The sequence below is a fragment of the Hermetia illucens genome, chromosome 1 (genome assembly GCF_905115235.1).
Source record: "Hermetia illucens chromosome 1, iHerIll2.2.curated.20191125, whole genome shotgun sequence".
NCBI classification, from domain to species: domain Eukaryota; kingdom Metazoa; phylum Arthropoda; class Insecta; order Diptera; family Stratiomyidae; genus Hermetia; species Hermetia illucens.
Window position 1 is genome coordinate 84,052,468 of NC_051849.1, and position 15,828 is coordinate 84,068,295.

Consider the following 15,828-nt stretch of genomic DNA (forward strand, 5'->3'; position numbering starts at 1 on the left):
CCTAGAAGAGGCAGATCGGAATCCTGTTAGAAAGTCTACCCACAATGCGAGTAGTAAAATCTTTTTTTCTCCCCATGATTTGAGTGGAATATCAATTAAAACGTATCGATCAATACAACGGCCCATTCTCAAGAACTATCGAACCGAAATATTAGTCACGATGGACCTTCTATTCTTCAGAATAAATTTCATTCTGTCTCATAAAATGAAGTTAACAGTGGTATATACATTTTCCCCGTTATTCTAAAAATCTGCAGGATTTTACACTTTGATACCCGACAACATAACAAAGTTGTAATAGGTCAATAATATACACCACTAATTATTCGGTTATCAGTAACAGTAAGCTCATTTATTAAGGAATGTGAAAATTACCAATCACATGCACTCGTGAGAAAACACTATTTTATATTAACAACCAGTGAGAAGATTATAATTAGTCCATAGTTCGAATGATATTCAAATTAGATAATTTTTGAAAAAGAAAACTAAATCTAATTTGGTAATCTCGACTGGTCATCATTAAGGTTAGGCATTTTAGAGACGCTGGTGAAAATGTGTTTTGTGTGAATCCTTTTGTGCACTATGCATGACTTTTCTTCGGTGAATGAATGTAAAATATTTTTCACAAAATATGGTCATCATCATATCAATTAATACTTTTCAAAACTGGCCCAACTTCCACTATCGGCTGGAGGAGAAAATAGATAGAACTCAAAATTTACGCATCATAAAGTATAACAGGCCTCGGTCTAACTATTTAGCGAGAAAACTTGAAAACGATTATGCACCTGGAGTCTAGGCATTATCGTTCGTTCAGATCTGATTCAAATATCTGTTCAAACAAAATTTTTCTTCGAAAACTTCATCTTCTTTTCTCTCGGTTGAGCGACCGCGTGCTTAACTTTCGAAAGTCGAGCATCGTGTATCTTGGCATTGTCCACTAAGGTCGCTCGTCTGTTTCGATGTTTCTTTGCCTTTGAGTAGGTGCCTGGAAATTCTTCCCGTCCTGTAAATATTTTGAATCTTAATATTGACAGCAGCTTCTAGTTCGTTGTGTTCGAAGTACAACCCACATTTGTGGATTCGACCTAAGATTCTATCGAGAACTCGATGTTTAGAAACGTTGATTTTTCGGTTCATCGTCTACGTCTCGTTGTCGAAACACAGGACAGGCTGTATTACAGCTTCATATATTGTCAATTTTGTTTCCCTTTGCATATTCTTATTTTTCAGAATTAGCAGTATCAGGTAAAATGTTTTGTTGACAAACCTGACCCAGCTATTGATTTCATCTGTTTCGTTGTTGTCCTTTGTGGGAGTTGAGTTATACATACATATAGTGATTGTCATCTTTTTTCTTGTTTCTGTTATGATTTCGGACTTCTGTTGGTTTATTTTAAGCCTGCTTCCTTCGGTACTTCGTCAAACTTCACAATTCACAGGTTAAATGTGGGCCTTGATTTCATCATTAATTCGTCTACCTCATTGCCATTCTGATGAGTTTAATCAGTTTTTTTTTAAATTTAAATGTTGTCGAATATGATTTTTTGGCTAATCAATTTCGGTCGCAAGGAAGAGGCGATCTAATCACATCCTGTTTGCTCCATCCAGATTAAATTCAAATTTACAATTCATGGATCAAAGAAAATTTGATGGACTCTTCGTCATAGTATTCACTCCTTTTGCGCTGACGTTCATGTCCGCTGATTTTCTCTATAGCTGTTTTGACTGATCCATGATTAATCTCATCTGATGAGCCCTATACCCTCTGGGGCGAGGTAAACAAGTCTGACTCAGAGCAAATGTAAAATTAGCCTTACTGAGTCGTCCTTGTCTTCCGTTGCAGGGTCTACATTGATTATCCAAGTGTTGGACATTTTAGTGCACGCTCGAGGCACACCAATTGTTTCGTTGATTGGTCTAAAGCCTGTAATGTTGCCGGTGAAATTCTTCCAGAATACTTTCTCTACATGGGACAGCTTCCCCGACAAAACTTGTAACTATACTCAAAGCGCCACTAGCCATCGCTGAGTATTAAGTCTTGTAGTTCTGAATGTTAAAAATTTAGAGGAGACTAACATTGAAAGCTAACTTGATTGAAATTAAGCTAACTCGACGGATTACCGAACATGTTCTGTTCGTATTAAAAGGGGAAACCAGGTTAAAGGTTTTCGGATTTTTTTTTAACTGCATAAATGGTTAATTTAGCTATCCCAGAATACGCTGCCAAAATTGTCTTGTCGTACTCTTAATAGTGAATTTAGAATTACTTGGTGTCGATACCGTCAATGAGTGCATTTGTATTTGTTGTACCTGCATTTTGTTTGTAACTAAAAACTTGCTTTTAAAACGAATTTTTCTCAAAATGTTTTTTTTTTTAAATTTTGGGAGATTTCGAACCCTAGAATTAATAAACCGATCATTATACAATTTATATTATGATTCTTTACAAAATTACCAAGATTCATCATCATCAACGGCGCAACAACCGGTATCCGGTCTAGGCCTGCCTTAATAAGGAACTCCAGACATCCCGGTTTTGCGCCGAGGTCCACCAATTCGATATCCCTAAAAGCTGTCTGGCGTCCTGGCCCACGCCATCGCTCCATCTTAGGCAGGGTCTGCCTCGTCTTCTTTTCCTACCATAGATATTGCCCTTATAGACTCTCCGGGTGGGATCATCTTCATCCATACGGATTAAGTGACCCACCCACAGTAACCTATTGAGCCGGATTTTATCCACAACCGGACGGTCATGGCTCATAGATTTCGTCATTGTGTATGCTACGGAATCGTCCATCCTCATGTAGGGGGTCAAAAATTCTTCGGAGGATTCTTCTCTCGAACGCGGCCAAGAGTTCGCAATTTTTCTTGCTAAGAACCCAAGTTTCCGAGGAATACATGAGGACTGGCAAGATCATTGTCTTGTACAGTAAGAGAGTTGACCCTATGGTGAGACGTTTCGAGCGGAACAGTCTTTGTAAGCTGAAATAGGCTCTGTTGGCTGACAACAACCGTGCGCGGATTTCATCATCGTAGTTGTTATCGGTTGTGATTTTCGACCCTAGGTAGGAGAAATTCTCAACGATCTCAAAGTTGTATTCTCCTATCCTTATTCTTGTTCGTGTTTGTGTTTGACCAGTGCGGTTTGATGTTGTTGGTTGATTCGTCTTCGGTGCTGACGTTGCCCCCATATATTTTGTCTTGCCTTCATTGATGTGTAGCCCAAGATCTCGCGCCGCCTGCTCGATCTGGATGAAGGCAGTTTGTACGTCTCGGGTGGTTCTTCCCATGATGTCGATATCGTCAGCATAGGCCAGTAGTTGGGTGGACTTGAAGAGGATCGTACCTTTTGCATTCACCTCAGCATCACGGATCACTTTCTCGAGGGCCAGGTTAAAGAGGACGCATGATAGCGCATCCCCTTGTCGTAGACCGTTGTTGATGTCGAATGGTCTTGAGAGTGATCCTGCTGCTTTTATCTGGCCTCGCACATTGGTCAGGGTCAGCCTAGTCAGTCTTATTAATTTCGTCGGGATACCGAATTCTCCCATGGCCGTGTACAGTTTTACCCTGGCTATGCTATCATAGGCGGCTTTAAAGTCGATGAACAGATGGTGCAACTGTTGTCCATATTCCAACAATTTTTCCATCGCCTGCCGCAGAGAAAAAATCTGATCTGTTGCTGATTTGCCTGGAGTGAAGCCTCGTTGGTATGGGCCACTGATGTTCTGGGCGTATGGGGCTATCCGGCCTAGCAAGATAGTGGAGAATATCTTATAGATGGTACTCAGCAACGTGATACCTCTGTAATTGCTGCACTGTGTGATATCTCCCTTTTTATGTATGAGACAGACAATGTCTCGTTGCCAATCGTCAGGCATCGATTCGCTGTCCCATACCTTGAGCACAGTGGATGAACCACTCGGTGTAACTGGTCGCCTCCATATTTAACCAATTCGGCTGTAATTCCATCGGCTCTTGGCGACTTATGACTTTTTAGCCGATGAATTGCACGGACTGTTTCTCTTAAACTTGGTGGTGGCAGTATTTGTCCGTCGTCTTCAGTTGGCGGGACCTCCAACTCGCCGATGTTCTGGTTGTTCAGTAGCTCATCAAAGTACTCAACCCATCGCTCTAATATGCCCATTCTGTCGGAAATCAGATTTTCCTCTTTGTCTCGGCAGGATGAGCATCGAGGTGTATAAGGTTTCATCCTGCTGACTTGTTGGTAAAACTTCCGCGCCTGGTGCGGTTGCTCCCTGTACTTTTCTAGTTCACAGACTTGTTGGTTCTCCCAGGCTTCCTTTTTCCGTCTGTGAAGTCGCTTCTCCGCTCGACGGAGTTCGTGATAAGTCTCTGTGCGTGCCCGCGTTCTTTGAGAATGCAACATTACTCGGTATGCGGCATTCTTCCGTTCCGTTGCTAGCTTACATTCATCGTCAAACCAGCCGTTCCGACTCCTTTTGCGGCTGGGGCCAAGTATGTTTGTGGCTGTATCCATGATAACGTTCTTCAGGAGATTCTGAAGATCATTTGTTGATGCTTCATCTCCAGGTCTTCTGTTGACTGTGTTATTGCGGCATCCATTTCCCTCTTATAGGTGTCGCGGAGGGTTGTATTGTGGATGGCTTCAGTGTTCACTCTCACCTGATTGTCAAAGGGGATTCTAGGTGGTATTGTTATTCGAGCTCCGAGCACCATGCCAATGAGATAGTGATCCGAGTCTATATTGGCCCCCCTATATGTTCTGACATTCATCAAGGCTGAGAGATGGCGGCGTTCGATCAACACGTGGTCAATTTGGTTGAAAGTGGTCCCGTCTGGAGAGGCCCACGTATGTTTGTGGACCGCTTTCCGCTCAAACCAGGTACTTCCAACAACCATTTCGTGTCACCCTGCTAATTGAATAGTCCGCAGTCCGTTATCATTTGTTTTTTCGTGTAAGCTATGGGAGCCAAAGTATCGCCTGAATACGGGCTCCTTCCCTACTTGGCTGTTAAAATCCCCAAGTATGATTATGATATCATATCTGGGACAGACTTCGAGGGTTCGTTCTACTGTCTCGTAGAAGGTATCCTTCTCCGACTCTTCAGGGGCGTGAACGTTTATGAGGCTTATATTTCTAAACTTGTCTCGCAAGCGCAGAAGAGTGCATAGCCGTTCGCTTATGTTTTCAAAGCCGATAACAGCAGGTTTCATTTTTTGGCTGACTAAGAAACCTACTCCGAGCACATGGTTTACTGGATGACCGCTATAATATATGGTGTAGTGGCTCTTCTCCAGGAAACCGGTCCCTGTCCATCGCATCTCTTGCAACACTGTTATATCAGCCCTATATTGGGACAGGGTGTCGGCTAGTTGCTTATCAGCTTCATCTCTGTACAGGGAGCGCACGTTACATGAGAAAATGCGCAAATCGTTGCTCCTTTGTCGTTGCCGGGTCCGTCGTTTTAAAATCCGTCCTGTCCGAGGCTCCTGTTGTGGCTTCGTAACAAGTTGTTTTCCGTGTAGAGTTGTCAGCCCTACCCAACTCCCAACCTGGAGGACCAGTTGGTACAATTTGTCCCGTTTTTAGGCGCGGGAGACTCGCCTGCATCCTTCTCCGTCTGCAGCTTTTCGTCAAGAAAGAGCGGTCACCACGTGGAGGTGGAGATAGGGTTTGGTAGTAGAGCTGTTGGTGTTGGTTCAGCAGGCATTTCCCAGGTTTTATGCTCCATCGTGGGTACCAATACACGTTTCGCCCCGGGACCTATACTACCCTTTGACCACCAAATTACCAAGATTATGAACCAATATTGGGAAGGGGTTTTTTTTGCATAATTAGTGAAAACAACTTGCTTTTAGTTTGGCATACCATTCACTTTAGTCTGTAACTGACATTCAAAGTCCTAGAATGTAATCAATTTGCACAAAAGCGACAACTTTCACCTATGACTCTGTTAATAATTATGCGATTTCAACCAATCTTGATAGTATTATGGTCTATAATATAGCTTTTATTACTGCAAAACTTGATTCTAGGATAAAGTTATTGTGTTATTGTGTTATTGTCAGTGGAATCCGATTATGGATGAAGTATCTAATAATCACCACACTTCCATTTGCATTTTTATGCAGGTATTAAATATTTCTCCTAAATCTAAGATTGATTCGAATAGCTTAAAATAAAACGCACATCAGTAACTTAGAGCCCCTAGCAGATATTATTACTCCTACTAACACTCTGAAAAGGGAAATTGCTGATGCAACCAGACCTTACATTAATCACATGGGCCATCCAAAGGTGGTCGGCCATACTCAAATTGTACTTTAAAAGGAAACAAATCGCGTATAGGCAATTCAGAGCTCTCTCCTGTTTGAGGATGTCAAACGTCTGTGGAAAATGGTTGTTGGTGATGCGAAGCGAAAGCGTAGGCGCGAAATTTGGTCTGACTCATGTTAAGTCCTTCTGAAATTCCATAAAGGTTTTTTGTGGTTACCTAACCGCTAAATCCCCATGTTGGGATCCTAAAGAAACCTTGAATATCTTGCTTTTTGGCTGGGCAGTATAGCCTCCTTCCCCCTCTCTTCGGGATACGCTTAGATATCACACTGTTTCTCAGCCTTTCTCTCTAGAAGAGCTGAATGTTGCATTGCTAAAACAAAAGCGTGCCTCCGCCTTTGGTGCGGATAATATCACTTACCAACATGTGCCGGAAACATTCTCTGGACTGCTACAGGGGCTTAACCTCATCTGGTGCAGGTTGACTCTTCCAGAGGACTGGTCTATTATTCGGGTGGTACCCATCTCAAAAACTTTTGGCCAGCTATCGCCATATTGCTCTCATTAATGTGTCTTCCAAACTACTTACCTCCATGATCAAGGTTCGGGTTAATAATTGCATTGATGAATACAAAGTCCTGCCTGCTAACTGTTATGCCTATTCGGCGGGCAAATCTACGTCTGCTTGCATTAATGATGTCCTTTTACATATTTCAATAGCAAAAGGTAAAGGTGAAGGTCGATCTGGCTTCCCTCGACGACATAATGTCACATTTCCGAATGCTGCTGAGATTGTTTTATGGGTGCCAATGATACGTTTAAGTCCAATGTTGTTTAATATCTATATAACACCCCTGCATAGTTGAAGCATTGGAATCTACCAATATGTGGACGATTTTTCCAGTTTGGTTACCGGAGACGATTGATTTCCGACTTTCAAATGTTTGCAAAGGCAGGTAAATGCGTTTGTTGATGAATCCAGAAGATTGGGTATACCAATCAACATAACCAAATTCCAATCTATATCCTTCAAGAGAAGCAGAGTAGCAGCTCTGCTCTTTAAAATTAATGATCTTACCCTTGCCCATGTCAAATCCATCACCTTTTTAGGCAGGGAGATAACGAGGACGAGCTGACCACTTGACCTCCATCATTCTTAAAACTGTAAAAGCAGGCAGGTTGATTAATTTTTCAACTGGTTTTTCACACCTCGTAAGGCCAGCAATCTCTATAGATTGTGGTAAGGCCCATTACAGAGTGTACCGCTACGTCTATACGTCTACATAATGAGTCCGTCTAACTACTAAAGCAAGCTGAACTCTATATCTGCTTGTATCCTGAAAAGATGCTTGGGGCAGGACCACACTGCTACACCAGACTTTTGCTTTGGCCAACGAGGAAAAGCCCACTTCTCGATTTTATTCAAGAGGTAAACTCCGGCTCCAGAAACCTATCTTGTTTTTGAGCCATTTCCGTATACCCGGCCATGCATTCCACTGGGACTTCCCAGTTCTCTCCACGTTTCAGGGTAGCTTCATATATTCTACCAAGCAGATATATGGGGACCCGAAAATAGTAACATATTGTAGGGACAGGATTCAGTTCTGCCAGTAACTCTTCCAATGTTCTGTGGCTCCCATGTCCATTGTTCCCCCATAACTCTAATCAAATTAGTCTAGGAGCCGCTCTTATTACAGTGTTGCAGTCCCGGGGCTGCAAATTGAGTAATGTATTTTTTATTGCCTTTTTACCATATTCAAGTGAAGCAATCGAGGATTCCCTCTTTTCCGTATTCTACTACTGTAGCCTGGCAACATATGAGTGTGTTATTACTAAACTAAGTACACCGGTCTCCTTTTAACACTCAACCGCAGTTGTAGGCTTTATTTACATGCATGAGCACAACCCCTAAAGCGCTTTAACAACCCTTAAATAAGAGAATTATTATTGTGATGTAAATACTACAATGGCACATTTTTATGAAATGTTAACATTATCCGCAGATGCTGCCTGGCAGAAAATTAGCGGAACGCACTTGAAATAAATAAATTTAATAGATCCCATAATTGTTTCTGTATTCTATATTCAGGACTTCCATTCAACCATTTTGAAAGACTGTGCGCTTACAACAAGGCCTATTTGGAAATAAACTAGCCAGTCGTGGCCTCTTTTTCTAGGAGTTCTGCTTTCATTCAAACGTGGGCTATAAACAGAAGGCATGAAATTAAAAGAAAAATAATGGCGGAAAGCCATTCAACAAATTTATCCTCATAAGAATTCCTCCGCAATCATTGAATTGTAGCACAATCATTATAGCCGTCAAAGGCGCCTGCGACATAAAACTCATTAGGGAAATCTACAATGGCGCGGCTCATCCGTAACCTTACTAAAGTATTGTCCGTAAACAATATTCGCCCTGCCCAAGAAAAAAGGTTTTTATATTACTCACATAAATACTTTGGTTTCGTGACAGTTTAGACGATTACAATGACAACTTTTATGATAAATTTTATGACCGAAAGTAATTTCTTAAACAATTTATATAATAATTTGTCTGAAAGTCGAATAATTAAAGCAAATTATTGCTACAGCTTATCATTGCAAGAACTTTTTGTGGAATGGGGCAGGATGTAAACTGGATGACTTCTAGTAAGATTAACGCAAAGGATATCAGCCGGATTGGGGAGCGGGGAACCACAAAGTAATTTCCAGAATTTTATCTGGAACAAGACAAAGAGGGTAAATTATAGGTAGCGAATAGCAATCGCTGTTGGACCGCAAGAGGACAACGTACATTTCTGCAAAATTAATGTCCTACAATATTCATTTACGCTGGTAAAGGGTAGAATTAGATGTAATTTTTCTTCACGGATGGCTGGAAATTGAAGAAGTTTGGTCATGAGATCTTTTTGTTATGATAGTAGGCTGTAGGCTCCATAGATAGCAGATGAAATGGTGGGCGGCTGGCATATCCTGGTCAATGGATGTAGCAATTACTGGCGATGAAGGCTGGCAAATTTAATGATTTAATATCGAGTTACCATTGCCCTTTGGAATCAGTTATAACAGTTTTGATCAGCAGGCTATATGCAAAACACACTTTTTGAGGAATGCGGAGGTGTTCTGCTTTGAACAGTTGGGGTAAAGTTTGGATTGAGAATCCCACGCAAAACCCAAGATAACCGTAGGGACCTGTCCAATTTCATCAGAGAAATGATTAGTTTCGCTTACATCTCATTTGAAATATTTTGGAAGCTCCTCAATTTATTGAAGGGGTATCGAAGCAATGAACCCAAAAGTCATACACATCTCTCACAATCGCACTTAGACTGGCAGTCTCAGCATTGCCCATTCCCTGTCATAAAAATACCTAACCCTAATAAATTCCAACACTTTATCCGGCAAATATCCAGTACCTTTCATATTAAATCCTAAAGCGAAATTGACGTGTATATTTTCTGTCTGTTCAAACAATTTTGACTCCACACATTTCGGGAAAGCCAATCTGTTGTGTATATAAGTTTTGACATCTTTTCAACACGTTGCTGCTTGCGCTCGGCTAAAGGACGTTTAATTTCTAACAAAAAAATCTTTTTGTGTATTTCGCAGGACAAAAATCAATACTGACAGACAATGACTGGAAGAAGTTGTGGGTAGAAGCTGGCGCAATCAATTCGAATTCGAAGGGTGGCGATAGCAATAATTTGGACACCAGCGATAGTCCTATGTTTGAGGACAGTGAGGTAAGTAATATGGGTTAAATGGATATAAAATGTGGTAATGGGGGTCGATGCATTAAGGAAATGAGATCTGAATGAGGGTAGACGATCTTTGGCGTGGGAGAAATGGTTATTTGAGCAGGAGTCTTATGTACATTGAAAGAGCGGAAATTAACTAAAGAAATGTAATACAAGTAGGGCGTGTAGCTTTCTCTCATTGCAACAGAAACTTCTTTTTAATTAGATTCTTTGTGTAAAAAAATGCAAATTTAAGAGGTCATAAAATTTGGTCAGGTTTTCATGGCCGATCTTTAATTTAATTTGTCACAGATTGTCCTCATGATAATATTATTGTATTTGGGACGGTTACTTAATTATGCTGCATACATCGTTTGAAAATGATTTAAATTTAATATCTTATTCCGTGCAATAAAGTATCTAATATTCTACTTACGATGTTGTCCCAAGCAAGAGAGTTTTATCGTGTCGAAGCTGTATACGCTTCCATTACGCTGCCTTCATTTATTTATCTATATCCCAATTTATTTTAAAAGGGCAATATAATAATAATAATAATAATAATCGTTGGCGCAACAATCCATGTTGGATCAGGGCCTTGAAGTGTGAAAAGGGAAATATACAGATTAAAACATTATGTTACTCCCTCAGAACGAGGAGATAGCAGTAAACTCAGCCTTCATTTCAGAAGATTAGTATAACGGACCAAGCTAAACTATGTACTCCGAAAATTTTATGCGTGTTATATGAATCGATGTAGTAGATGATGTTAGCGGAGGTGGATCAGTCCACTAGGCCGGTAAATAATTTAAACACATATCGCGGAAAGTTGGAACGGAAATGGGTAGGATAAGGGGTGAATTTGAGTCGAACGTTGTCAACGGTAAGATAATTACAGTCGCGGGAAGGGGATCCTGATCCGATCCCCTTCCCGCGACTGGAGGATGTTTTAACGGAGTCAAAATCAGAGCGGGAGCGTAAAATGAAAAGGAAATGGATATTGTGAAAGATGATACCAGAGTCATGCCTATCCAAGCAGTTACGTGAAGTTCAGATATGAGAAAAGGCATCCACCAAGAGAGCAAGAAAAGACAATAGGAGAGGATTTGAACGGGTAGCACATCAAGTGGCATTTGCTGACATGCTGAGCACCCGTGAAGCAGAGTGTCAAGTTCGACTGTAAAGGCTTACAGTCTAAGGGGATACACAGCAAAAAAGCTTAAGGTTACTGGCGGACAGGTAAAGAACGAGAGGTGGCCATTTATGAAAAGTTCAATAATAGCGAATCTAGAATGCACCCTTGTAATACACTAAAGGAAGAGAGAGAATAAAGGGAAGTAGGTGGTGAGCGATGTAATGAGAAAACATTGACTATTAAATGGGACGAGTTTTGGCAATAGTTTCGTGTGATTAACAGATTTCAAGTCTTAGACAAATCCATAAAAATAAAGTGCACATCCTGCCGAAAATTTATACTTTCCGCCATGAAGCTGACGAAGTCTTTAGGCTTACAACAGCGGATTGATGTTTAACGCTGCCGTATTACTTTTCAGCCAGAAGGTGGCCAAAGTCAGCGGTCAACCAATCGTTAACATATGTCTGAAGGATTTCTTTCTAGGAAGAGAGAAGGGTAATAGGATGGTCATTCTCAGCGGGACGTTCTTTCCACAAAGGATATGCAGATGGGAAATGCTTTGATCGATTTTTTGCCAAGAGAGGTTAGAACCGTCAAAGCCGGGTATAATACTAAGGTTGACGTTAGCAATGAGGCAAGAATAAACTTGGAGGAGGATAGGAGCTATAGACTCAGACAAACCGCAACAATCCAATTGGATCAGAGCCTTGAAGCGCACTCGCCGGAGATTATTACCCTGATTTGACTCAGGCACTCAATGATAGCTGAGTCGGCTGGTACCCGACGTCAAATCACGATACAGATATCACTTTCACAAGTGAGATTTGAGCAGCGATCTTTCGCACGACAGTCTACTACTACAACCACAAAGCTATACGAACACAAGACATACAATTGCGGAGTATGTGGCACGACAGTTGAAGTAACTGGACAGACGAACCTGAGAATTGGTTGAAAGTGGGAGAGGTTGGTTGAGGTTGCGGGAATTGCGGGTTCTAGGTTACAAATTAAAATTGAGGCTGGTAGCACTGATGAAAGGAGCAACTGCTTCCCGAACTATCGGCATTTGCAAGGTTAATAAATAGCGAAGGAAAAGGCAAGTCTTAATTATTGTAAACATTAAGTTTATCATAAAGGTTTGCATTCAATTGCTGCTACCTCACTTGGCAATTTCCAAAGTGGTGACTTCGAGCTCAAAAGAGGAATTGTTGGCTTCAAGTAAGCAGTGAAGAAAAGAATATCGATAGCATGGAATATGCCTGTAGATGCGAGGATGAATCCAACCGGGGTGAACTGTGCACAAAATTTTTTGAGATTTAAAACTTACCTACCAAGGAGAGATGGTAGAATGTACAATTCAATGAAGGCACTTACTAAAAACCCCTTATCATGAGGAGGAGTTGCCGAAAATGACTCGCCTGGACGAAACTGAAAGTATAAGCATCATATAGTCGCAAAACCAGGGCTGAACATGGAGGAGCTGAACATCGCAAAAAAGAATTGGCGTATCCATCAAATAATGCGTGGAGAGCGTGCGGAACCAGATCCCAGTAGGTGAAGAAATAATAATAATCGTTTGCGCAACAATCCATATTGGATCAGGGCCTCGAAGTGTGTTAGAGCACTTTAGTCAAGACCGTAATGGCACATTACAGTAAACTGTAGCAGACAATGCGGTAAGCATTGCACTCGCCCGAGATTATTATCCTGATTTGACTCAGGTACTCATTCACAGTTGAGTCGACTAGTATCCGACATCCAGTCACGATACAAATGCCAGTTGAAGAAAACTTACCAAAAATTGCCATCACGACACCATTCCGCTTTTACCAATTTCCATTTATGACATTCCGTCTACGGACTGCAGCGCAGAGAAATTTGGAATTCTGCTAAGCCTACATCGAAGATATATTAGTCGCTCTACCTTCACGAGAAGAGCATGCCGTTCACTTAAGAATTCTGCTCTAAAGGTTGAACCACAGTTAGATAGTAGTCAACTACCGCACTCTCCCTTGGCCCTCAAGGGGGAAAATCAGTGCGAGTACGCACGATTTCAAATTGTTTTGCCCTTGAGCATGAGCGAGTAGTAACGAAATTCGATCAGCTGTGTTTGACATACCGCCCGGACTTGCCAATGTATTGGTGAGATCGGCAAGTTTTTGCTTATGGATAAGTGAATACGTGAAACAACTTTTTGCTATATGGGTCAGCACGGCAGTAGTACCAGAATAGCTCACCGACTTCTTTCTTACCAATACGATTCGACGAAGATTATGCCTTTTCCTAGTTTAGCGTCTCTGATGTGTACAGATAAGCTTCTGCAGCACATTCGCAAGTCGGGTCATTTTAGTGTGGGTACTGCCTATAGTAAATCTACTGTGGGTTGAACTAACAGTGCTAGAGGTGAATCTAGGCACTTATGCTCAGCGCAAGATCAGTTTCCTCGGATACCTGGTTCCAATGGAGCGGACACGTTCCTTGCCAATCAAAGTCCAAGCGATCCTGTCATACCCGCGAAAAACTAACGTGTTGCAGCTTAGAGCATTCTTGGGCAGATTAAATTTTTACATACCCAGACACCACTCAATGAGATTTTTCTGGGCAAAGTTATTGGAAATTCCCCAGTCAAACGCATTGGATAGCTCGTTCAGAGGAACGGAAACACGGGGCATACTATCAGGAACTACTAGTTACCTACGTAGCGAAGAAACACTTTCGTCATATAATTGACGCAAGGGAGTTCACCATCTTCACGGAACACAGGCCGCTAACTTTTGCCTTACATAAAAAAATGAGTATGTGTATGTGTCAAGGTGGAAGAGAGGCAAAGTAACTGAGCATTGAGACCCCAGTGGTCCATCATAGTACTCGGTTCCCCGTGTAACGGAATATCTCAGATTCGTTTATGTATCGCAAGATTTCCGTTAGTGGATGTCTGATGTGTCCATAAACGATCTACTCACATAAAGAATGTTCCGTGGATTCCACTTCTTCATTAAAGGATGGACACGCATCATCTTGCAAAATTTCTATTCTGAACATATGCCCAGCTAGTTAATTATAATAATAATAATCGTTGACGCAACAATCCATATTAGATCAGGACCTTTAAGTGTTTTAGAGCACTTCATTCAAGATCGTAACGGTACACTACAGAACACTGTAGGAGGCAATGCGGTCAGCATTGCACTCGCCCGAGATTATTACCCTAATTTGACTCAGGTACTCATTCACAGCTGAGTCGACTGGTATCCGACGTCAAATTACGATACAAATTCCACTGCCGCCAGCAAGATTTGACCCGCGACCTTCCGTACGACAGCCTCCGGACACAGTTAATTATGGCCACAATTGCCGCATGTTTGTTCCGTTCTGACGCGAATAATTTGGTGTGGTTAGCTGCCATTATGGGAAGTTTGTTCCCAGGTTTTAATAGCAGCATTAGTCAATGCTTCTGACATCCCAATTGCCAGGTAGACTCTTGCTTTAGAACCCCGTTCTATTTTTAAATCAATTCTTCTGGTTCGTCCCAATAACTCTTCCGATGCTCTGTGCCCCCTCCCCCTACGTCATTCGTTTCCCTATAGTTCTACTCGAATCAATCTATGAGCTGCTCTCATTGTAGTGCTCTGACACCGACGGTATCCAGATACACAGTTATTTACACCGAAAACGTTTTTGTTCCACCTTAACCCACCACACGATGGATGCATAGCAACGTACATCTACATTACTACCTTAGGAGAAAGTCCCCGTGTTGAGAAACACATCCGTCTACACAGCGCATAAGCTGTGACCACTGGTTTGATCTTCGCCTCTACATGCTTGTTCCAAAGAAACTTTTTGTTTAGAATAACTCCAAGATATTTCACTTTTTCGGGGAGTTTAAGAGTTGTACGCCTCATCTCTGGAAGGCAAAGACCATTCAGTTTCCCTCTTTTTGTAGATAATACTATTGTGGTTTTATTTGGATTTATTGACAGTCCATGCCTAAGGCACCAACTTTCACTCAAATCTATGGCACGTTGTATGTTTCTACACACCGTTCCGAGATCTCGACTAACAACTAGCGCAGCCACGTCATCCGCACAAGTTTAAGTGTGTACTGGCAGACTTTTGAAGTTTGCATAGTAGTGAGTCGATCAGCATAATCCACAGAAGTGGTGATAGCACACCTCCTTAAGGGCGAGCAATACCCACTTCAGCACACAACAATCTCTGTGTTGTCATAATATAGATCCATTTAATTAAAGTTTCATCAACACCATGCTCTCTGGGGGCATTATAGAGCTTTTGGAAGGGCGCAGAATCAAACGCTTCTTCAATGTCTGCAAACACCCCCATCGCGTACTCGCCTTATAGAGTTGCGTTCCCTTTCTTTGAAAGCAAAGAGTTAAGTGCAGACTCGCAGGACTTTCCATGTTGGTAAGAATATTACTTTACATTTAGTGGGAGCAACCTTAGCCTCTTATCGCGAATGAGACGCTCACCCAATCTCTCCAGATATTTCAGCGAAAATGATGTTAAGCTGATTTGTTTGAAGTTTTCTGGATTTGAATAGTTATCTTCCCAGGTTTAGGTATGAAGACGACCTTAACCTTCTGCCAAGAGGAAGCCATGTATCCCAGAGCGAGTTATCCTCAAAAAATATTTCTTTCAAATTTCACTAAGTGCTCTTACCCCCTTTT

The 15,828-nt window shown here is 41.6% G+C and overlaps 1 protein-coding gene across 5 annotated transcripts in view; it reads left to right on the forward strand.

Moving 5' to 3' along the window:
* Nucleotides 1-15,828, forward strand: part of LOC119646703 (zwei Ig domain protein zig-8) — a 631,176-nt gene that overhangs the window by 523,997 nt on the left and 91,351 nt on the right. For all 5 annotated transcript variants that reach the window (XM_038047280.1, XM_038047277.1, XM_038047278.1 and 2 more), the window contains one exon: nt 9,878-10,011. In XM_038047280.1, the coding sequence (XP_037903208.1) occupies nt 9,878-10,011 (134 nt within the window). The remainder of the gene's footprint in view (nt 1-9,877; nt 10,012-15,828) is intronic.